Source organism: Natator depressus, chromosome 3 (assembly GCF_965152275.1).
Source record: "Natator depressus isolate rNatDep1 chromosome 3, rNatDep2.hap1, whole genome shotgun sequence".
Taxonomy (NCBI): Eukaryota; Metazoa; Chordata; order Testudines; family Cheloniidae; genus Natator; species Natator depressus.
In genome coordinates, this window is record NC_134236.1 from 67399775 (window position 1) to 67424011 (window position 24237).

At 43.0% G+C, this 24237-nt stretch overlaps 1 protein-coding gene across 4 annotated transcripts in view; it reads right to left on the reverse strand.

The window, feature by feature from the left end:
• Positions 1-21346, reverse strand: part of SNX14 (sorting nexin 14) — an 80105-nt gene extending 58759 nt beyond the window's left edge. For 3 of the 4 annotated variants that reach the window (XM_074948062.1, XM_074948059.1, XM_074948060.1), the window contains exons 1-6: positions 21196-21345; positions 18803-18923; positions 17737-17813; positions 17550-17628; positions 13244-13287; positions 10359-10446 (exon numbers count right to left, since the gene is read on the reverse strand). In XM_074948062.1, the coding sequence (XP_074804163.1) occupies positions 10359-10446; positions 13244-13287; positions 17550-17628; positions 17737-17813; positions 18803-18907 (393 nt within the window). In that variant the 5' untranslated portion in view covers positions 18908-18923; positions 21196-21345. Of the gene's footprint in view, positions 1-10358; positions 10447-13243; positions 13288-17549; positions 17629-17736; positions 17814-18802; positions 18924-21195 lie in introns of all 4 variants that reach the window. The other variant, XM_074948061.1, reaches the window with a different exon arrangement.
• Positions 21347-24237: the final 2891 nt, after the last annotated feature.

Genomic DNA, 24237 nt, shown 5'->3' on the forward strand with positions numbered 1-24237 from the left:
ATAAGTTCTCAAGGAACATTTCTTACTTTACCAATCTGCACTTTTCTATTATTGATGGAATACTTTTTCAGCAGTTTGTATATCGTGAAATCAATGTTTACCAATATTTATCGATAAAAATCGAATCCCTCCAAGTCTTGTCATACAGTACTGTACGTACATACTGTGCTGTAGTGTCCTGTAGTAACTAGTGAAATAAATCATTGATTTTTTCTTTGGGGGATAAAAATGGTTCACTTAACTGGTTGTTCATTATGATTGCTGTTTATAAATTTGGGGTTCTACTGCATTTAGAGTATCCGACAAACGTCCTAAACATCTTTAGCATAAAGAAAAGGAGTACTTGGGGCACCTTAGAGACTAACCAATTTATTTGAGCATGAGCTTTCGTGAGCTACAGCTCGCTTCATCGGATGCATCCGATGAAGCGAGCTGTAGCTCACGAAAGCTCATGCTCAAATAAATTGGTTAGTCTCTAAGGTGCCACAAGTACTCCTTTTCTTTTTGCGAATACAGACTAACACGGCTGTTACTCTGAAACCTATCTTTAGCATATTTACTGTCAAAATGGAAATCTGTTGAAGTGTACATCTGTAGTAATAATAAATCTTAACTCAATCATTTTAGAATCAATTTAAATGAAACCTCAAGTTCTATTCCACAAGGGCTGTTCTGGCCACTATCAAGGCAATACGCACTCTCCAGCTTTGGCTCCTGAGCATTAAGGCCAACAAGGACCAAGAGCAAAGCGATGGCCATACTCAGTCCACAGGCAGAGTGTATCCTGTGTCACTCATTCAAGTTCCTCAAGCCAACCAGTCACAGAGTTCCAGAGTGCCGAGTCCAGCCCTCCTCATGCACAAAAAGAAAAGCATTTAGGAGAGTCAATAAAGGGGGGGGGGGGGAAAAACAAGCGCTACCTTTCTCCTGACATTTCAAACCAAGACGATTTTACAGTACAAAGTCTAAGCTAAACAAAAATAAATAAAATGTAATGGATGGGATTTGTCCTTATTGTCTTCACCCATTTTAACTCGTGTTTAAATACATTTAATCTGAGATTTAGACATATTTATTCCAAGCAATTAAAAACAAGCAAAGACTTATCAACTAAGGCACAGCACTTCAAAAGGTAACTGAGGCCACGACTACACTAGAGCGTTAAATCAACTTAAGTTCTGTCAACAATCATAAATTGCTTTAACAACATCAGTGGAGCATGTCCACACAATGCTCCTTGTGTCAGCTGAGCACATCTACAGTGGTTGCTCTTGCATTGACAGAGAAAGTGTTGAATTGTGGGTAGCTATTCCACTGTGCAACTCGCTACCCTCTGTCACCCTCTGCTGCTGGGAGCTCTGCAAACAGATTGCAGTGCATAACTGGAATGTGCTTGCTGCCCCGTGATGCAGTTCTTTCCGTCCCATCATTCCATGGATTCCTTCTTTGTTTCACGCTGTTTTTCAATAGACCTCCAATTCTGCCTGTCAGCATGGATCCTGAGCTGCTGACCATTGTGGCGATAAGTGTTATGAACACAACGCGGCTGGTCCTGCAGCATTTCATGAGCTGTGAAACAGATGCCCACCCTGCTGTCTGCCATGGAAATGAATCATTCATGACTGCTGCTGACATTCATGGACCAGCTTGCCATAGTGGACAACCAGCACTGGATTTAGGAAACAAGCACTGAGCAGTGGCATTGCATCATGGTGCATGTATGGGATGAGAAGCAGTGGCTGTAGAACTTTCAGATGTGCAAAGCCACCTTCCTGGAACCGTGCGGTGCTCGCCCCAGCACTGCAGTGCAAGGGCACCAGAATGAGAGCTGCCCTCACTGTGGAAAAGTGAGTGGCGATCCATGTGTGGAAGCTGGCAACTCCAGTCTGCTACCAGTCAGTCCCGAATCAGTTTGGAGTTAGAAAGTCCACCATGGGGGCTGCAGTGATGCAAGTGTACAGGGCCATTAATCACCTCCTGCTACGAAGGACTGAGACTCTCGGTAACGTCCAGGAAATAATTGATTGCTTTGAGGCAATGCGATTACCTAACTGCAACAGTGGAATAGATAGAACACACATCCCAATTTTGGCCCCCAACCATCTTGCAACGGAGTACATCAACCAAAAGGGCTACTTTTCCATGGTCTTGCAGGCACTCGTGGATCACTGAGGCCGTTTCACTGACATTAATGCCGGGTGGTCAGGGAAGGTGAATGATACACGCATCTTTTGGAACACTGGACTGTATAGAAAGCTGCATGCTGGGACTTTCTTTCCATACCAGAAGATTCCAATGGGGAACATGCAAATGCCCACAGCAATCCTTGGAGACCCCGCATATCCCTTGCTCCCGAGGCTCATGAAGCCTTACCACTGGGAACCTAGACAGCAGCAAGGAGCACTTCAACAACAAGCAGGTGCCGAATGACCATTGAATGTGCCTTTGACCGATTAAAAGGTTGCTGGTATTGTCTTTTTGGACAGTTAGACCTCTGTGAGGAAAATATTCCGATGGTCATTGTGGCCTGCTGTACTCTATAATATTTGCGAATCAAAGGGAGAAAGTTTCCCCAGGGGTGGGCTATGAGGCTGATCAGCTGGCTGCTGATTTTGAGCATCCAATACAGGGGCAATTAGAAGGGCATAGCGGGAGGTTATTCAAATCAGGGGGGCTTTGAAGGAGCATTTTGACAATTCCCAGTAATGTGTCCATATATAATGCATTCGGCCAGGCAATGTTTACTTGCCACCATGAATTACCTGGGTCATGCTTGCTTCTTGAGCATTAATTGCAAGGAGCACATATTCCTACCTATAGCCAATGTGTTTCAATGTCAGCACTGAATGATTTACGTATTTATCTATGCATTTCACAAATAAAGACATTTAATTTCAAAAAGACTCAAGTTTAATAACAGGATCAAACAAATGTTTGGTCAAAGAGGAGACATGACAAAGAACAGTCTCACGGTTAGGTGTCTCACAGCTGGGTTTAACTCCAGCTTTCACTGGTAAACTCCAGACGTGGAGTGCACAGGTACTGTGAGGGACTGGGAACACACAATGAATGCAGTGGGGGAGTTTGGGAAGGGCATGGACAGGAGTTCTGTAGTGGCTGAAGGGGGAGTCGGGCACAGATTTGTTGTGATTGCAGGCTAATGAGGGACTTCAACATCTCTGTCTGGTCCTTGAGATGCTTTATCATCCGCTCCGGCCCCTATGTCCTTTCCTGTCTACCCAGCCCTCAGTCTTTCATTGTCTCCCTCCACGCTCTCGTTTCACTCTGTGCTGCAACTGTTGACTGCAGCGCTTGGCAAAACATATACTCCTTCTGGGTTGGCACTTTATCTGATGGAGGTGCTCCGCTGGTATAGAGGCGTGTTCTCAAAGGCACATCTGCAGAAAGCAAACAAACAATGAAAAGAGACAATATTGCAAGTGCACTCACAGCTATGAATCACAAAAACACCACCTATTTCTCACTGTCCCTCGGCTAGCACACAGGTCTCCACAAGTCCCAATTATGGTTAGTTTGCAGAGAAAGGGGCAATTGGCAAGGGGAAAGGGACAAACAGTGGTTTGGGAAGGGGGGGCACTAAATGACTAGGGAGCCTATTCTGAATACCGGTATCCTTTTCCACAGGCTAGGGTAATCAAACCCGATATCTCTCTCCTAAGGGCAATCCAAGATGTAAGGGAGCATCTCCTGCATGCGTGTGGCTTCAGACTGGCTCCGTGTACTGCTCACCTGTGTGCCACTCTAGTCCCTGCAGAAATAATTGCTGGGTGGCGCGGCAAAGTTTCCTACAGTGGGGGCAGAAACAAGGCAGCTCTCCCAAGGAGCCTTCGGCAAAGGATTGCAGAATACCTACAGGAAAGTTTCCTAGAGATCACTATGGAGGATTCCTCGGACATCCCCATGTACATTAACAAAATTTTCCACCATGGCTTCACTGCATAGATGGACAGGCTCTGTTATTAATTTCTGTCTCTTATCCCTCTTCTACCATATAACGAAGTACATGAGAGCTCAATCTTCTCTCACTGTGCAATATCAAAGCAAAATGCACACTTACCAAAGCTCCCCTCTCCTGCCTCCAGAGTGCAGGGACTGGCTAGACCCTTCTGGAGTGGAAAAGAGGTCCTGACTCTCCACGCCACCAGATAAGCCTGCCGTGGGCTCCACATCATCCTCCAGGTCCTCCACCTCGTCCACCACTTCCTCATTAGGGTTGAGTCCACGGGCTGCTTCCTCCAATCCCTGTTAAGTATCCACGGGCCTCTTGGTGGGGAAGGTGAGGTCACTGCTGAGGATGGTATGCAGCTACTAATAGAAGCAGCATGTCTTCGGCTCCTCACCAGAGTGACAGTTGGCCTCCCTTGCCCTCTGGTACGCCTGCCTCAGTGCCTTGATTTTAGCACGACACTGCTGCTCGTCCCTTTCGTGCCCCTTCTCTTGCATGCCACCAGCAATCAGCCCATAGGTATTGAAATTCCTACAGCTGGTGCGAAGCTGCAACTGCACTACCTCCTCTCTCTATATACTCAGCAGATCAAACAGCTCCAGTGTGCTCCATGCGGGAGCACGTCTGCTGAGTAAAGCTGGCCTGGTCAGCTGTGAAGATGCTGTGTCAACTGTGCCGAGCAAACAGGAAGAGGAATTTCAAAAACTCCCAAATCTTTAAACAGGGGAGGGGCATAGTTACATAGTTACCTATGACAGGTTTCAGAGTAACAGCCGTGTTAGTCTGTATTCGTAAAAAGAAAAAAGAAAAGGAGTACTTGTGGCACCTTAGAGACTAACCAGTTTATTTGAGCATGAGCTTTCGTGAGCTACAGCTCACTTCATCGGATGCATAGATGAAGTGAGCTGTAGCTCACGAAAGCTCATGCTCAAATAAACTGGTTAGTCTCTAAGGTGCCACAAGTACTCCTTTTCTTTTTTCTTTTTATAGTTACCTGTGTAACTTCAGGGCAGCAGAGTTCAAACTGCTGACCAGAGCAAACATGCTGGGCATAGTGGGATACCTCCTGGAGGCCAATTAGGGCAACATAACCAAGTGAGGTGTCTACACTGATGCTACATCGCAAAAAGCTCTATGCTGTTTGTCAAGATGGTTTTATTAAGTTGGCAAAGCAGGAGAGTTACACTCACAGGATGAGCATTTCAGTATGTACACCTCCACTGTTTTGTTGATATAACCGTGTAGTGTAGACAAGGCCTTAGAAAAGAAATGTAAATCTGCCACCTTTCACAACGTATTGTATTCTCCCTCCTTCCCCCCAAAATAAGTCCACAAGAAGCATTACAGTACACCTGAAACCTTTCAAGAAGAAAATGAGTTCTATGTCACAGATCATTTTCACCCGACTATTGAGGCATTAAAAGTAGATTGCTACAGCGGAAGGAATTTGACAATTTTCTTTGTAAGCTGCTTACCAAGTCAGTTTCTAAACCCAGTACATTCAGTGAACTACACATCACAAAACCACCAATCCAGTCTGTCCGCTTCCATATATGTAAATTTTCACACTCTGAATTACATGCAGTGTAGCTGTAGCCCTGTTAGTCCCAGGAGATTAGAGAGATAAGGTGAGTGAGGTAATACGTTTTATTGGACCAACTGTTGGTGAGAGAGACACAAGCTCTCGAGCCACACAGAGCTCTTCTTCAGGTTTGGGAAAGGTACCCCCAGCAAAATGCAAGGTGGAACAGATTGTTTAGCATAAGTAGATAACATATATTGCAACGCACCATTTAACGTAGAGTGTCCCATTAACACCTCTACAGTCATAGTACAAAGAGCAGGTTAGTGGGTTACAGATTGTTGTAATAAACCATAAATCCAGTGTCTCTGTTTAGTCCATGATTTTTAGTGTCTAGCATAGTAATGAATTTAAGCTCCCAGGCTCATCTTTTGAAAGTGTTATGCAGGTTTCCTTTTAGTATGAGGACTGAGACATCAGATATTGAGTGATCGCTTTGTGAAAAGTGTTCATCCACAGGTGAGAGGGTGTTTTTGTCCTTTATCATTTTCCTAAGTAAGTTTACTCAAAAGCATAGCGATTACTGTATCTGGTTTCACTCACATAGTTGTTATTGGGGCATTTAGTGCATTGGATGAGGTACACTACACATTGTGATAGGCATGGATCTTGAAAGGTGTGTTGCGGGGGGGGGGGGGGGGGAGGAGATGTTGATCACTGTAGCAGAGGATATATGTCTGTAGATTTCGCATCCAATGTTCTGGCAGGGTCTGGTGCCGCTTTGAGTTGGTGTGTCCTGGTCTGTATGGAGCTTGCTTTTGTTGATTAGCTTGGAGAAGTTGAGGGGTTGTTTGAAGGCCAACAGAGGGGGTTCAGGAAAAATTTCTGTCAGGATAGGGTCCCCATTGAGTATGGGTTGTAGTAGTTTGATGGTATCCCTTATGGGTTCCAGTGTGGGATGGTACGTGACTGCTAGGGGTGAATGGTCAGAGGGGGTTTTATTTCTGTGTTGAAGCTGGTTCTCTTTTGGTATTTCAGTGGCCTGTTCTATGATGCAATCTACTTCTCTGGAGGAGTGTCTTTGTTTGGTGTAGGCAGTTTTAAATGTGTTAAGGTGTATATCCTGGACTTTCCCCTTGGAGCATATTCTGTGGTCTCTGAGTGTCTGGCTGTAGATAAACAGTTTTCTTGCTGTTTGGGTTGGTTACTGGATCTATGAAGGTAGGTATGGTGATCCATGGGTTTCTTGGATATGGTTGTCTGTAGGGTTTTATTGCTGAAACTGATTGTTATGTTCAGAAAGTTGATGCTCGTGTAGGAGTGTTCCAGAGAGCCTTCAATGGACAGGTGATGGTTGTTGAAGTTGTGATGGAAATCTATGAGTGAGTTTAAGCTATCTGTCCAGAGGATGACAATATCATCAACGTATCTCAGGTATTTGTCCAGAAATTCTTCAAATTGGCCCATGATGAGTTTGGCATATTGAGGAGCCACCCTAGTACTCATGGCTGTTCCCATAGTTTTGACAAAATGTTTGTTGCTGAACGTAAAACTGTTATGGGTGAGAATGAAATGGATGAATTTGGTGAAGTGTTTGGAGTGAATATCTCAGGGTTGTCCATTGTCTTGCAAGTATTTGAGGCAGGCAGCTATGCGTCATTGTGAGGGATGTTGGTGTATAAGAAATGACATCCACAGTGGTGAGGATAGTCTGAGGAAGGTTGTTAATATTGCAGTTTATGGAGAAAAATCAGTTGTGTCCTGGAGAAAGCTGGCCCTTTGTGTGGTTTGAGGGTGGTTTCTAAGAGTCTCGATATACTTTCAGTAACAGTGCCGTGGTCATATATGATGGGTCTGCCTTGGTTCCTTTTTTTGTATATCTTGGGAAGCATGTAGAAGGGCACTGGGGTGGTTTCATGGGGGCGGAGTTTGTAAAGTTTCTCTGAGTTGTTTGAGGAAGGATTGGATATCATCCTTAAATTCCTAGATAAATTGTGGTCTGGGGTCATCTTTGAGTTCTTTATAGTAGGTGGTGTCAGAGTGCTGTTGGTTAGCCTCGTTAACTGTCATCATAGTTGAGGACTACAGTGGTGCCTCTTGTCTGCTGGTTTGATCAGTATCTGATGGTTAGATTTCAGGGACTTTTATGACTCTTTTTACCCTACGACTGCAGAGATTTTAACAGGTCATTCTACCTTGAATGGTCCCTTACAATATGTGCTAACTAAACCATCTGTTCCACCTTGCGTTTTGCAGTGATGCTGCAAGTACTTTTCCCAGACCTGAAGAAGAGCTGTGCGTGGCTCAAAAGCGTGTCTCTCTCACCAGCAGAAGTTGGTCCAATAAAACGTATTACCTCACTCACCCTGTCACTCTGAATTACCCTTTTGTGAGCTCCAAGACCTATTATTCTGTCATCTCACTCACGCACACAGACTCCACCTCCCCTGCAGAATTCACACAGCTCAAGCTATCACGATGACATCTAATTGTGTGTTATTTACAGATATTCGCAAAACTTTGCGCAAAAAACCACAGAAAATAAGTTTAATGATATTACATCAGATACAACCTTAATACAAAATTTATGAACTAATAATGTATAAAGGGGAATGTGTTTTGATTAAACTCCTGTACCTACTAAGGCTATGTCTACACTAAAGACCTTACAGCAGCACAGCTGTACTGCTGCAGCTGTGCCACTGTAAGGTCTCCTGTGTAGCCACTCTGCCAACACGAGAGAGCTCTCCCATTGGCATAATTAAACCACCCCTAACAAGTGGCAGTAGCTATGTCAGCGGGAGAGCGCTTCCTGCTGATGTAGTGCTGTCCAAACCAGCGCTTCTATCAGTGAAACTTATGGGGGGGGGGTGTTTTTTTCAGACCCCAGCTGACAAAAGTTTCATGGACAAAAGTGCTAGTATAGACATAGGCTAAGCTTCTGCAATTCTCCACACAGCATCTAACACTTAACACAGCTTAACTGCCACAAAAGATCAAATATCTTTTTGCTCTCAGCCAAGCCTGACTGAAATTATTATAAATCTTTTGTTCCTGACAAGAAAGGTGGGGAATTTGGGTGATCTTTATTATTCTAATTCACAAAGGATATGTTTAAAAGATGTTTATGCTAGATTATTTCAGTTCACACGTAACCATTTCCTTCAGCTACCTATATAATAAGGTATTATCACTGTCATATTTAATCTTTTCATGTATGATAGCAATGGATCAACAAGTCAACTAATAACTCCCAAGTATGCTCAAGTTATATGAATTAAAATTCTAAAATAAATTTAAAGACTTATGTTACATTTCCATTTTGAAACATTTGCTTCACTTACAAACCTTTATGCTTTCCCCACCGTAACTTTTAAACCATCTGCAGTACCACAAGCATGTTAACAAGCAAGACATCCAGATCTGACATTCAGCTAGGATTGTGTCAGGTTGTTCATCAGCTACTGCAGCATGTGTGGTATATCTTGTAGCTCAGGAAATAAAATGTATTAATAGTTGTTACTGAGGTGGAATAACACCCTTAGGTAGCTGCGTCAGCAAAGGGGCCAGCAGTGAATGGGCATGGAAACTGAGCTAGCTTCTCACTCCTGTTCTGCCTACAACAATCAGAGGTACTTAGAGATAAGTGCATTTTGCAGGAACTGAGACATTACCGCAGAGCAACAGAAAGTTTCCTTTGCATATACTGTACCTGTTTAAAGGACAGAGGGTGGTCAGTCCAAACTTTTTACAGGAACTAAATGCACGTACAAGTTGCCATGACATGCCCCTTCCTGGATAAACATCTTGTTCGAAACTGATGTCTGAGTCACTAGTACAGCCCTTTTACCCCTATAATCTTCCTCTCAGGACACTTGCCTGTGAACATCGGGCAATGCTGGATGCTTTTTATATTTCTATTTCAAGAGCCCTGCAGATCTCTTCAAAACCCCACTAATGTATTCCAACTCCAAAATCTGTTCTTTTAAAAAAATCCACTAAACGTTTACTGTGGTTAAATACAAAAAACAGAACAATCGTGTCTGGTAATACCTCCACTTCTTATTCTTATTACAAGGAAAATCTGATCTTATAAAATCCTGGCAATATTTCCCTTCCTGATTGCAGACCAACTCTCCCACCTGCTCTGAGGAGAGGGAGCAGGATCACAGAAGCCAACTGATGATCATTCAAATTTAAAAAAAAAAAGTTCTGAATGAGCAGTTCAGGTGGAGCTTCCATACAGAAGTCCAAGCCTCTGTGTTTCTGTGCACCCACCTACATATAGTATGTGTTCATTGGTCTTTGTCCAGCAACATACCCCCATCACACGATTTTACTTAACACTTATATCAAATGACTCCAAGTTAGCATAGTCCCTTCTCCACACAAGTCACACCTACTGGGATTCTCAGAGTGAGCTATTTGAAGCAGTTATCCTCTTAACAAGTTTAAAAATATCTTCAAAGAACCGAAGCACAGATGGAGAACCAGGTGGTAGCTACAAGAACTATAGCTCCCCAATATCTAGTAATTCTCTCTACTCCCTTCAAATGAATCACCTTAGAAACAGCCAATGCAACATAGAAGATAGTCTTGTGCCAACACAAAGCATTACTAAAACAGCAGGAACAAAGACTTTAATTTGCAAGGATTCTATAGGATTGGGCTGTGGCCAAGAGTACCATGGGAGATAAGTTTCAGAGGAAGGAAACTGGCATAAAGAGGAAGAAAACTGTCAAATGTAATTCTATATAGACAGTACAATATGTTTCTTTTGGTAACATAATTAAAGAAAGAAGATTTACTTTGGCATTAGATACCACTTCTTACATATAAAATCATGTTCTCTCTCCAAGCAATTTTTACCTTGTGAATTCTGCGAATTAATACAGATGCAAAAAACCTCAATGTTACTCTCAGCTCATCAACGAAGGACTCATCATCAGTTACATCCCTGCAAAGTTTTAAAACAAAGTAAACCAAGGAAAATATTTAGTTTGAACTTTAACCTATCCATGTTACATTTGACACTTACAAAAAAAAGAATAAAACCATTAAAAGGTGGCACTTGAAAGCATAAGAATTATCTCCAATCTAAATGAAAGCACAAAAAGTGGGCAGGGCCAGCTGGTGACTGGTCCTCTATTCAAGCATAGAAACATACAGACACCTCAATATAGTAGATATATTTGCACTTCTAATTAGCTGTGACTTGAGAGGCATGGTCAGAGCATAAGACTAACAGCCAGAAATTATGTTCTAATTCCTGTTTTAATACTAACTAACTGCATGATTTTGAGCAAACAACCACCGCTAATTCACTTTCCCCATGTGTTAAAAAAAGATAGTTACCCAGTTAGGTGAGACAGAGTGAGCCTAAATTAATGTTTGCAAAGCTTTATGAAGAAAAATGCAGTAACTGTTCAATATTATCAGGAGAGCTGGTTGAAATTTTGCATTTCTATCTAATGACAAATTCTGAAATTTCAAAATGTTTTGTTTTGATAAGGTCAAAATGTTTCTACTTTTATATATTATAGTATAGTTCTGATAATTTCCTGCAAAAAATTAGATGAAATTGGTACATTCCGAGACAAGATTTTGATTGTGTGGAATCAACATTTTCTGACAAAACAATTTTCCCACCAGAAAGTTTTTGACTAGCTCTAATTATAATACAATATGCATGTTACCTGTAGCACAGCATTTTTTGGAATTCTCATTTGTTAAAAATTGACCAAAAGTAGATCATCCTATTCCCCTCCCAAGTAGGGAAAAGCATGTTAGAGCTCTAATATACAAAATATTGATGATGGTAGAAGATGGCATCAGCTGGTGAGGCAAAGGAAAAAATCCTCTTGTGCCCAGTTCCCATTTTTCCTGCCTAAAAGGGTCTAGCTGGTGTCAAGGAAGTCTGTGCTCCTTTCCCTTGACAGGAAGATATCATCCCAGAGTCTTCTCCCACCCTAAACTCTGGTCTAGCTGCTCTAGCCTGGGACAGAAAGAGATCCCAAACCTGTCCCATCATTGAAATCTGCCCCTTCCTACAAAGCTGTGTCTGCTGAGGGACTCATTTTCCTGTTTGGGACAAATGGATTTCCCCAAAGATGCAAACCGAGAGAAGGGAGGAAAGACTGGAACGGGAAGAGAAAAAAATTCTAGAACATTAGACAAATTCTGCCCTAATGACAGTCAAACATGCTAAGAAGATTTGCCCTTAAGTAAAAATAATTCTCCAATTTTGTATATTGCCCCAAGACTTTAAGCAATAAACCATAACTTCAGAAAATTTCCCCCACCTCGAAGAGCTAGTTCACTTCTTTTTATTATCACAATGCTAAGGTGTTCAGAGGACCCAGTTATGACCAGGACCTCACTGTGCTAAGCACAACATGATCACATAAAGATAACTTTTTTTTTGGAACCTGTGATTCTTAAATGTAATATCTTCAATCTAAGTTCTCTCTGTCAGTCTGAAGTAACATAAAAGATACAGTGTCCATAGATTCTCCACTGATTTTAAATTATAAAATATTAAAGACAGCCACCTATATGGCCTCCTTAAATTTTATTTTATTTAAAAGGAGCTCTGCAAAATGTCCTCTGGATTTCATATACTTGAAAGTTTACTCAGCTAATGAACACCCAAAGATTATCCATTTTGGTGATGTACACCACAGTGTTTGGGCTCCCTCTGTTGTCCTGCAGTTAAGTGTATAGCTTTGCTCAGTATATTCAAACCAATATTGACACACCCAAAGCAAAGGCATAACTAAATAGAGACATGCAGACTTCAGTCATATTTAAAAATAAATGAGAAACAGAACACCTGTAAAAAAATTCTGAACTTCCAGTGGGTAAGACAGACAACGTAAAATAAAAGATGAGAGTAGCTGACTGATTCTTTTAATGAACATCACCTTTAAGAAGGGGAAAGTCAAATTCAGAGTTGAATTAGGTAAATCCAGTGTTTTATTTGTTTTAGAAATTAAAATAATCTTACATCATGGCATTAATATGCACCAAGAATTGAAATATTTAAGTTATTTTCCTTCAAAGTGGTTAGAGTAATATGCCTTTAAGTTAAAAAAAAACAAAAACAAAACAAGAAACCCATACAGGCCCCAGTCTTGCAAAGACTTATTCACACTCATGCTTAACTTTAAGCATGTGAATAGTCTCATTTGAGTTTAACAGAACTATTCACAGTCTTAAAATTAAGCATGTGTAGAATCTTTGCAGGGTCAAAGCCTTAGCTCATATCTTGAATGTATTTTCCTTATTTTTTTTTTTTTTAAAAAAAGGATAAAAATGTTTATTTTTAGATTAAGACACTACATGAAATACCGGGTCAGAGGAATACTTTTAGTTTAGAATCATAACTCATAAAAGAAGATTTTTAAAGTTCTTACAGTTTTTGAACCTCTTATGGTTGCAGCAAAAATGTGTCTTTTTCCAGGAAAGTCTCACTAAGATACAGTGTTTTTATAGTTTCAATACAAATTTCACAAAAATCTTTGTAATATTTTAAAAATTTAGAACAAATTGACCCACTCTACTTAACTAATAAGATATAAAACAAACTAAGGTGATAACACTGTTATATTGAGAAAGTAAAAAAAAGTCTTTGTATTTTATTATTTTTAACACAAAAACTAAATATGTATTTTGTAAAGGACTGTTTCCACTATACTGTTTTGAATGAGGGGTTATTATTAGAAGAAAAAGTAATATTTGTGGAAAACTCATACCTGTACCATGGATAGACAAAATTTTCCAGCACCAGTTCAAGCACCTGTGTAGAACAAAGACAATCACATTACAAAATAAGGGATCTATTTATTCTATATACTTGTTCGAAGAACTGAAAGAAAAAAAATACACAAACATCTTTTCTAACCTCACTCAATGTGTACATTATAACTCTAAAACAACAAGAGATTAAAAGTGGAGAAACAAAATGCATTGGCTAGAGAAGAATATGTTAAAAAAAAAGGGAAGGAGAAGAGGAATGTATTTCTAAGCAAACACTGTAAGGCTGAAAGCCGTAGAGTCAAATGCTCTATGTAGGACAAGCTTTCTGTGGGCCTCCAAAGAAGGGACCAAGGCTGCCAGGAAGAGGAACTATGAGAGTACAGGTTTAGGGGTGAAGCACTCAATAGCAAGCCAGAGCAGTGAGCCTGGGGATCGACTGAAAGAAAGCGAGACCTTGGAAAGTTAACGTGCAACCCATAAGAGCAGAGTCTTAGAAAGCAGTGATCAGATGGCCAAGATGATATTTGTCTCCGAGACGAGGAACTGATCCCAGGTGATAGAGAACATACCCTGCCATGCTGCTGCTGCGTTCTGGATTGCCTCAAGGGCCCAGTCTGACAATGCTAGACAATATGATAGCTTATAGGGTGCTTGTCAATCAACTGATGGAGGGATGAATTGGACTGACAGGTGAAAGAACCATCCCTCCCCTCCTGCCCAAGAAAGTAAAACATTATCCCTTAGGTCTCTTCTTTAACTACATGGAACCAAGAATTAAAAAAAAAACCCAAAGAACTAATGATAAATTTATAATGATAGGAGTTCTGAACCAGGTACACCACTGTCTTTTGTGATGCTGGCTACAGACATCTCTGATCAGCTCTCTTTCACAATGACATATTAGCATGGTTTATGCCACAAAGCGTCTCACAAGCGCATTGATCAAGAGGTAAGTAAACCTACACTATAAATATATTATTGGTAGATAATTCAAGTAAGCAATTTTTCAGTCAGATTCATTTTATGCAACTTGTGACATTTAAAACTATATTACATATCACATCTTGAACTCAGCCCAAGATGAACTGGACAACAGAACACAGATTTCATGCAATTTACATGAGTTGCAGCATCATTCTATAACTTAGAGTTTGCAATAGAAACAAGGAAAATCATGCCCCACTCCAGCACCAAGTCTTCTCCATTCTGTCTTCTTTCAAGCTTAACTGGAGTAGTGAAGGCTGTAATACAGTTTCATGATTCTCTAAGGCACAATGCTGTAGTATTGCCATACAAACAGCAACTCTGAATACTATACACCACCATCCTCCAGGATATTCTCACTGCATTTATTTCCAAAAAGATGCACTTCTTAATAAAAGTTCTACATATGTTAATCTCTTGATGGGATTGAACTACAAGTACTAATAGGTTTGCTAATCAGAGCTCTTCAACTCATTCTGCTCTCAAGATACATACTGTGCATTGTCAAGATGCTGTAAAAAAGTCAGCTATTGCATAAGAAAGTGCAATATTTTATTTTTTTAAATATGCACTCACATTTAGGAAGGAAATAACTCTAGGAGATAGGTAATAAATAAGTTCTTCGGGTAATCATGGCACATCTTAATTATTGGTAATATTTAATATTTTAAAGAACCCAAAAACATGCTGGCTCCTTCTCATAAACAAATGCCCCCGTCTTAGAGAACTTAATCTAAATTTAGGTCACAATACAGTGCATAACAGTACACTGGAAAGAACAATGGATAACAAAAAACAGTATTTTATTATTTAGTATTGGTAGTATTGTAATGACAGTCCTGGACCTACCTTAGAGCCTCAGTTTAAATATACACTCATTTTCGTAGATAAGGCTCCAAGACGCTATCATGATAATCTAGTCTGACTTCCCGTTCCTGTACAACACAGGCCATAGGATTTCCCTGAATTAACTCCTGTTTGAAGTAGAGCATATCTAGATTTTATAATTGCCAGTGATGGAGAATCCACCACAACTCTTGGTAAATTGTTCCAGTGGTTAATTACAATCATTTAAAAATCTGTGCCTTATTTCAAGTCAATTTCTCTTGCTTCAACTTCCAGCCACTGGCTCTTATTATACCTCTGTCTGTTAGACTGAAGACCCTTTTATAATAAAATTTCTGTTCCCCATCTAGGTACTTATAGTCTGTGATCAAGTCACACCTTCATCCTGTGACACTCTGTACCTCGGAAGAGCACCCTGCATCCCCATGTTCGTCCTTATAATATGATCGTGTGGTATCCAGTGCAAAGTTTGCCGTGTTGGGTGTCTTCGGACGGCTCATGGTACACTGAGCATTGTTATAGTAACGTTATAGGTTGTAATTTCATATATATAGTTATGAGCCTGAAAATGTGTCCTCATGGCATAAAACACGCCCAGGCAAAATCTCCCCAGGAGCAGAGGGGCAGCTCACACCTCATCAGGGCACGTGTGGGACAAACCCAGCCCACCTTCACAGGAACAAAGGACACTGGCCTAGGCAGCAGCAAAGGATCTGCTGGACTCTCGAGCTAATCATCCCACTTCCCGTGGTCAGTTCGGCACTACGATGAGGTAATGCTCACCTGACTCTGAAGCTGGGGGGTGGGGCAAAGCTAAGAGGGAAGAAAGAACATAATAAAAGGGAGAGTTTTTCCATGCTCTCTCTCTTCCACCTCCATCTACAGACACCACCACCAAGCGACTGAAGTGCTGATCAAAAGGGGAGAGCCTGGCTGAAGGGCAACCAGCCAGCCTGTGGTGGGAAACCTAAGTTTGTAAGGGCACTGAAAGTGTTAAGATCAGCTTAGAATGCATTTTGCTTTTATTTCATTTGACCAAATCTGACTTCTTGTGCTTTGACTTATAATTGCTTAAAATCTCTCTTTTACAGTTAATAAATTTGTTTATTCTACCTGAAGCAGTACGTTTGGTTTGAAGCATGTCCGAGACTCCCCTTGGGATAACAAGCTAATACATATCAATTTATTTGTTAAACTGACAAACTCATATAAGCTTGCAGCATCCAGTGGGCATAACTGGACACTGCAAGACGGAGGCTCCTAGGGTTGCGTCTGGGACCGGAGATATTGGCTAGTGTCATTCGGCTGCACAATCCAAGCAGCAACTGGCCAAAAGTGCTCATTCACATAGCTGCGAGCAGCTTACATGATATAGAGCAGGGGCGGAGCAAACTTTTTTTTTTTCCCCCAAAATTGTATGGAGGGCCGATTAGGTGAGGCTTTGTCTCCCCAAACAGCCAGGCGTGGCCCAGCCCCCGCCTCCTATCCGACCTCCCTGCTTCTCACCCCCTAACAGCTCCCCTGGGACTTCTTCCGCATCCAACTCCCCCGCTCCCTGTCCCCTGACCACCCCCGGACTCTGCACCCCAACTGCCCCCTGCCGCCCCATCCAACCCCCCCCCCGACTGGCCCCCCCCAGAACCCCTGCCCTCTATCCAACCCCCCCCAGTCCCCTGCCCCCTTACCACGCCGTCTGGAGCACCGCTAACTGGCAGAGCTACAGCTACGCCACCCAGAGCACAGGGTCAGGCCGCAGCTCTGCAACTGCGCTGCCCGGCTGCCCAGAGCTGCAGGGGAGGTGGAACAGCAGGGGAGGGGCTGGGGGCAAGCCTCCTGGCCCAGGAGCTCAGGGGACGGGCAGGAGGGTCCCGTGGGCCAGATGTGGCCCATGGGCCGTAGTTTGCCCACCTCTGCTATAAAGGCTGTGCACGAACAGCCCGGGAGTGGGGGTTCTTACAGCAGAGCAGGGTAAGGCTGGCTCCCCGAGTCGAGGATTGGAGTGACCTAGCAGATCACCGGTCCAGATAACACCCGGGAAACATCACACACTCTATCTGACAAGATAACCAGATTGAGCTCCTTGAGGGTCTCATTATGATGCATGCTTTCCAGTCCTTTAATCACTCTCATGGCTTTTCTCTGAACTCTCCAATTTTTCAACATCTTATTTGAATTGTGGACACCAAAATGGGACACAATATTCCAGAAGCAGTTGCACCAGTGCAAAATACAGAGGTAGTATAATCTCTCTATTCCTCCTTGATTTCATATTTTTTAATACATACAAGAACTGTGATGGACTCACTTCTGATGTCCAAAAGTAATGATGAGTCTTAAGGAGGGATCTGAATGATAAAACCTTAGTTGTTTTGGATTTCAATGCACTGAAATCATGTCAAATAATTAACATTAACTGACAAATAACAAAAAGAAAAGGAGTACTTGTGGCACCTTAGATTAAATAACAGTTACCTCTGAGAGAGAGGCATCAACCTTGGAAGACACTTGTAGATCCAACCATGGCTGGTAGTTTTCCAGAAGCAATGCAGGTCTGTAAGAAACCAAGAGAAATAATACAACATTTAATAGAAGGTTCTCTCACCCCAAAGTACAAGATGTAACAACTGTTATGATAAGAAATGCCAAATATTTAACTTACCTATGCCTTTTGCATTTGACATTACCACATACAGCACAGCTGTGACCTTGGGGAAATAGCTCCTGCAGTTCTAATTGCTAAGAAAGAGAAAGTATTTAACAAATCTCAGTTTTTCAAAATCCTCTCTCTCAATGCATTTCTGCATTAGCGAATTTGCTTTTACTGTATGGGATTAAAGTAAAATTAAATTGCACAAAATATCATAGATTGCTTGATTTTTTGGGTGTGTGTGTGGGGGGGGTGAATACAAAGATAATTAAAAAGAAAAGGAGTACTTGTGGCACCTTAGAGACTAACCAATTTATTTGAGCATAAACTTCATCGGATGCAAGTGAGCTGTAGCTCACGAAAGCTTATGCTCAAATAAATTGGTTAGTCTCTAAGGTGCCACAAGTACTCCTTTTCTTTTTGCGAATACAGACTAACACGGCTGTTACTCTGAAAGATAATTAAGTTAGTAAAGTACCAAATGGAAGCAATTGAATTTAAGAAACTAACTTACAGATTAAAACTAACCTATCAACATAAAACATTGTTCTAAATTCAGCAGAAAGGTGATTTAGAACTGACGTTTCTTTCTTTGAAACTTTCAAATTCATGTAAAGCAGGCGGAGTGTGGCCAGTAAGATATATTCTGAATTCATTTTGTCAAAAGAAATGCATCTCTTTTACAAGCATCATGCAGGTTTAGGATTTAAAAAAAAAAAAAAAAATGCAACTACTACAGACACTCTAAAAGCATTATACAAGCTGCAGCTGAATTGCCCACACTGACGACTGCATATTTCAAACCTTTAAGTAATAAGGCCCTAATCCTGCAAACACATTTACTTAACTTTACACATGTAAATAGTCCCATTGGGTTCAACCCAAATATTTGCCAAATTAGAGCCTTCATTTGTATCTGAAGACTGTTCACCACAGAAAGTTACAAGTTAATATCAACTGCATTCATCACTGTTACATTAACAGAGCATAACATTTTCTAAAATTACTGGTTGTACATATTGCTACAAAATAAATGGAGAAAAATTAAACAAACACTACAAAGAAAAATTAAATTTACCTTGGGTTTATATTTTATTGTAAAAAGAATATTTGGCAAGAGAGAATCTGGTCCTAATGAGCAGTAGAATGTGACAACGCCAGCAACAAATGACCAGAAGATCATTAAAATGTGAAGATACCTTGTAAACAAACAGAAAAAAAAAAAACTGTATGACAAGGTAGACAATACCCTATGGTATGTTTACAGCAGAATTTTTCAGAATGACATATGAACACAAGTATTTCTTTTAGTGACTACTCTACCAGAAATTAACTGAAATACTACACGTAGCTCTATCTCAGGAGTTCTCAAACTGGGAGTCGCAACAGGTCAGGTCAAGAAGTGGTTACATGTGGGTTGTGAGCTGTCAGCCCCTGGGTGGCAGGGCTGTGGCTGTCAGTCTCTGGTGGGGTCGCAGTCAGCCACTGAGAGAAGAGGGATGTTGCACTCAGAGGCTTGCTGCGTGAAAGGGGTCCCCAATACAAAAAGTTTGAGAACCACTGCTCTGTGTGTTCTCAAAATGAAAAGAGTGTGATATCAATAATTGGAGCTGCCAGTTACGTAAATCTAAGGTGAACTCATCCACAGACAGGACTAATAAAACAGCAATACTAATACAGTAGTTTATTTCAAAGCATATTACAAATATAACTAATCCCCACAACACCATTGGCCTGCAGGTCTATGTTCAGACTAGACAACATTTCATCTCTTCTTGTTCTGATATTGACTGACAATCCAATAAATTAAATATATTTTACATTTACTTAATAGTATCTTTTAAGCATGAAAATATGACTTTTTAACCCTACTACAATAGAGGGTGAGCCTGAATACTAATTTTGTATAGGGACACAGCACTCTCTACCTTCATGCTCTGTGGGAATTGTTTACATTTGTGGGGTTTTTTTTTTTAAACAAATATTGAGTTTAGTAACGGATGATGACATAAGGTTTTAGTCAGTATCATAATGACCTCTTGTAGAGCTGTGTTGGATGTAGCTAATAAATGTTTTTCTGTCCAGGAACTTTTTGTTAAATTTTAAGAAACCTAAACTAGCACTCTCCTCTTAGGGCATGTCTTCACTAGCAACATTAAAGCACTGCTGCGGCAGCGTTTTAACATGGCTGTGTAGTCGCGGAACCAGTGCTAGACAGTGGTTTTTTTTTAAACTCTCCCAACTGCCACTTTTCAGCACTCAGGGGGTGTTTTTTCACTCCCCTGGGCAAGAAAGTTGCAGTGCTGTAAAGTGGCAGTGTAGACACGGCCATAGTCTCCCAGTAAATCTAGTTTTATCAGCGTTAAGTCTCACACTGAAAATGCCTCAGGGCAAAAAGTATGTATGTGTGCCCTGTACAGCACAGAATCAGCACCAAGACTTTATTAAGTCTGTACTCATTTCTTTACAAATAACGGTTGCTCATACCATGTACAATTTATGTTTAATAATTTGGGGATGGGTATGTTGCTATTCTGGATTGCAATGCACATAGAGCAGGGAAGCTCTGGAGACTGAGATCAGAAAGGAGCGTGACCAAAAAAACTGAGTGAGACTATGCAATCACATGCCGGGAGCACTAATAACAACACACTGATATTGACCCCCATAGTTATTTATTCACAGCATAGGTCAACAAAAAGGCTGGCTGACAAGAGTATGAAGGGGGATGTGAAGCAAGCGTGGGGTCATCGGAGGGTAAAGATAGAGGGTGTCGCTTTCTGGCTCCCTTTCTCCCACACAGTTTGGCCCCTCGCCACAACTTTTCCTTGAATTGCTGGCCGCTAATACGTTGCCTCTGGGAGGGAAGAGGATTAAGAGGAGAGGACGCTGTTTGCAGCCTCTCCTCTAAAGTTAAGGGGATAAACTGGACACCATCTGAACTAAGCCCTCATTTTCCCTGCTTCCCAACGTGCCTGGGCTGTATCAGGGCAGCTGCTCCTGATCGCGGGCACCGGGCCGCACAGGGGCAGCAGACGAAGGTAAGCCCGTGCCTGGGGGAGGGCTGAGTCGTCCCGGCCTCTCCCCGCCCCCAGCAACCGGGATGACAGCGCCACGCAGCTGCCCCGGTGGGGCGCCTACCGCTGTTCCCGGGCGAGCTCCCGTCCGCGCAGCCCGTGGGACAGGGGAAGCCAGTTCCCATCCCGCCCTCCCCAGCCGGGCCAGGAGAGCTGCCCCAGCGCCCCTCCCGGCCCAGCGACCCCGCTGCAGGCAAACACCCCCCACGGGCCCCGGCCAACAAGTAGGGGAGCGTCTGCCCTGCTCCCCCACCCCGGGCCCCGGCCTCCCTCCGAGACCCTTCCGCGTCGTCCCCAGCAACGGCCGCTCTTAGGTCGCCGCCGCAGCCGCCGGCTGCTGGGGAGGGAGCAGGGAAGAAGCGGGAAGGACGCGGGCCCAGGCGGTGGCTGTTACCGGTTCAGCAGGAGGGTGGCCGCGCTGAGCCCCAGCAGGATGCAGCAGAACAGCGGGTACTGGCGGCAGGCCTCCCGCAGCGCCTCGAGCCCCCGCGCGCGCTGCCTCAGCCTCTCACCCGCCGCACGCGCCCGCGCCCACCCCCACCCCATCGCCGCCAGCGGGGGAGGGGCGCGGCGCACCCAGCGCGGAGACCCTCGAACCCACAGGATGGGGAGGGGAGGAGGCAGTCGCAGCGCCGCTTCCGCTCTGTGTCATGTGATTCCACCACCACGTGATTGCACTAGCGTGCGTCGCGTCCGTGCCGTGCGTGCAGCTCGGGGCGCCGGTCGGCGCTATGGTGATGGGGGGCGGGGCGCTAGGACCCAGCTTCGCTGGAGGCGGATGGCAAAGCTCCGATAATGAGCGTCGAGCCGAACGGCCCCAGCCCCTGTGTACCCCAAGGGCTGGATGGGCCTTGCCGCCCCGCGGTCGGGTTGGCTGCGCGACGCCGCCGCGAACGCCCCGGCCCCACGGCGGGAGACGGGGCAAGGCCAGGGCTGCCCTTAAGATGGCTGCGGGGGGCGGGGGGGTGTCGGCTCAGCCCGGCGGCGGGGAACCGGATTAGCGCGGGAGAAGCGGCTTGCTCCCCTCGCCGTAGCGAGAAGCGTGGCGGCGCCCGGGCAACGGGCCCGGCGCAGGGGACACATTCTTCGCTATGGCGCGAAGCAGCGGGAGCGAGGCCGCCGCGGTGGCGGATATCGCTGTGGCGTGCGCGGGGGTCAGGCGGGCGAGGCGGCCCGGTGGAAACGGGGCTGCGGGAGGAGCCGCGAAAATCGATCCGCTTCCCTTTCTTAGTCGTTCACCCGCCAGCAGCCGCGGGCCACGCGCGGCCAGCCCAACAAGCCTGTACCGGCTGTCGGCCTGCTGCTGGCTCCATGGACTCCGCTTCAGCTGCTGTGTCCTGGGATACTTCCCCCTTTTTTACATTTTGTTCCCGTTAGGAGTCATTTAGATTCTTGGCTCAAGAGATCCCCGTGTGAGAGATGGGTGTGTGGGGAGTCTCGTTAGTGCACACTTGGCTGCTTTGTCCTCTAGCTTCTCTGGGGGTGAATGGTTTTATTTCCAAATTTGACATTTTCTTAAGCCAGAGATTGAGAAGAAAGTCAGCAGTTTAGAACAGTTTTAAACTAGGTCTGATTTGGGGCAAGAACTACTCCCCTTGTACCTCATGCATAAAAAGATCCTTTCCAGCAAGTGGTCAGTGACCAGCCTAGATGACATTTCAAGCCCGACTGCATAACATGCTGTCCCAAGCCCTGGAAATAGAAGATCCCTGATGGCAAAATGCTGACATAGAGTTTTCATTACTCAATTTCTAATGCAGCAGGGATCTCTAGCCTGTGGCATTTAGAAACTGTATATGCTATATCTTATTAAAGTGGTGTGTGCATATGGTGACTGAACTGAAGAAGCTGATTAATCAGGGGAATGAGGAAATATTACGAATAGTGTATTCCAGCTTCTCAAAACCTTATTTGCAAAGTAAGTACCTGAGGGAAAAGGGGATGAGGGTCACTTGAAAAATATTTTTTAGGGGGGAGATTAGCTGGTGAATGCATAGTTTGTGCTGTTGTCTCTAAGGCAAAATAATAGTCTGAAAATTAATTTTTAGGTCATAGTGGCTAAACTTTAAGGTCTAGTTCACATTAATAACTACTGTTAGCTGCAAAGTAAGACATAGACTTTCTAATATTAATTGAATGCACATCTGTACTTACTAAGTTACCATGAAATTGAGAGATATGATGGTACAAATCATTGTTTAGGTGAAGATAAATCAAATGTAAACTTCAGCCAGGATGTTATGGGGAAACAAACCAAAAAAGACATGAACTCCTAAGCAAGTTTTCATCTAGGATGTATACAGGAACAGTTGGATTACTGTCATGCAAAAGATCTGCTTCAAGAGGACTCTTCTGCTCACTCCTTGACTGGCTAAGAAGCAGGTGCTATTTTTAATCTTTTTTATTGCCTTGGGGGCACGCTTGGGTAAGAGACTAATAAGTGCACTCAGGACCCTCACATGCAATATAAGAGCCATGTTTTCAAATCTAATGATAAAGTCAAGTCATTCATGAAAAATCCTGCTAATATCAACATCTGGGTGACTGAAGATGAAGGTGGCTTTAAATATTTCTCCAGCATGTCTGTCTGTCTCATAAAATCCAAAGCTTTTATTGATCTCAACAGCAGGTGAAGTGTCACAATTTGGTATGTTGACCTTTTTCAGGTTTGGCAAAAATCCCTGTGTGGGATTGAATTGCTGTAGGAGCTGCTGCTAAAAGATTACATGTCACTATCGCTGTTAGTAAAGTGTGTGTTTTATTAACAAAAACTACATGTCTAACTAGATACGTGCAAAACAAATGGTGTGATCTGCTACTCAGAGTCCCAGGAGAAGCATTTATTTCCCACTGTCTTCCTACTCCTTCCCTAACTCTACTGCTCTTGCACAGTGGGAAGGGTTTTTTTTGTGCTCTTAGTTTTATTATAATGTATTAAATGATTTAGCCCCTTATATTGGGCTTTTTAGCCATAGTTGTCAAAGTGCTTTATGAAGATAAGAAGTATCATCCTCGTATTACAAAAGGGAATATTGAGGGACAGAGTGAAGTCACGTGTCCATCATCACATAGCAAACCAATAGCAGAGTTAGGAACATAAGTCAGTCCTTAACTTTACTTCAGTGTCTTAGTCATGGGTCTATACTGCCTCCTTAGTTAAAATGCATTAAGAATCATGTTTGTGTACCTATAAATCTCTGGGATTGCTAATCATTTGTCATCTGCGAGGCAACAGTTTGATTTCTTCAAGCTCACACAGAAGAGTCAGTCCTAGAATATTAAGTATGATTTAGAAACTTTCCTTAAAGTTTGCAAGTGTTCACTAGTTCCACTTGTGAATAAGTGAAATCTTTGTCAGCCACACAAAATCAAGTAAACAGATTTTGTGAATGTAACCGAGCTGGCAGTGAGGAGATGCTGAGTATTTATAGCCCAT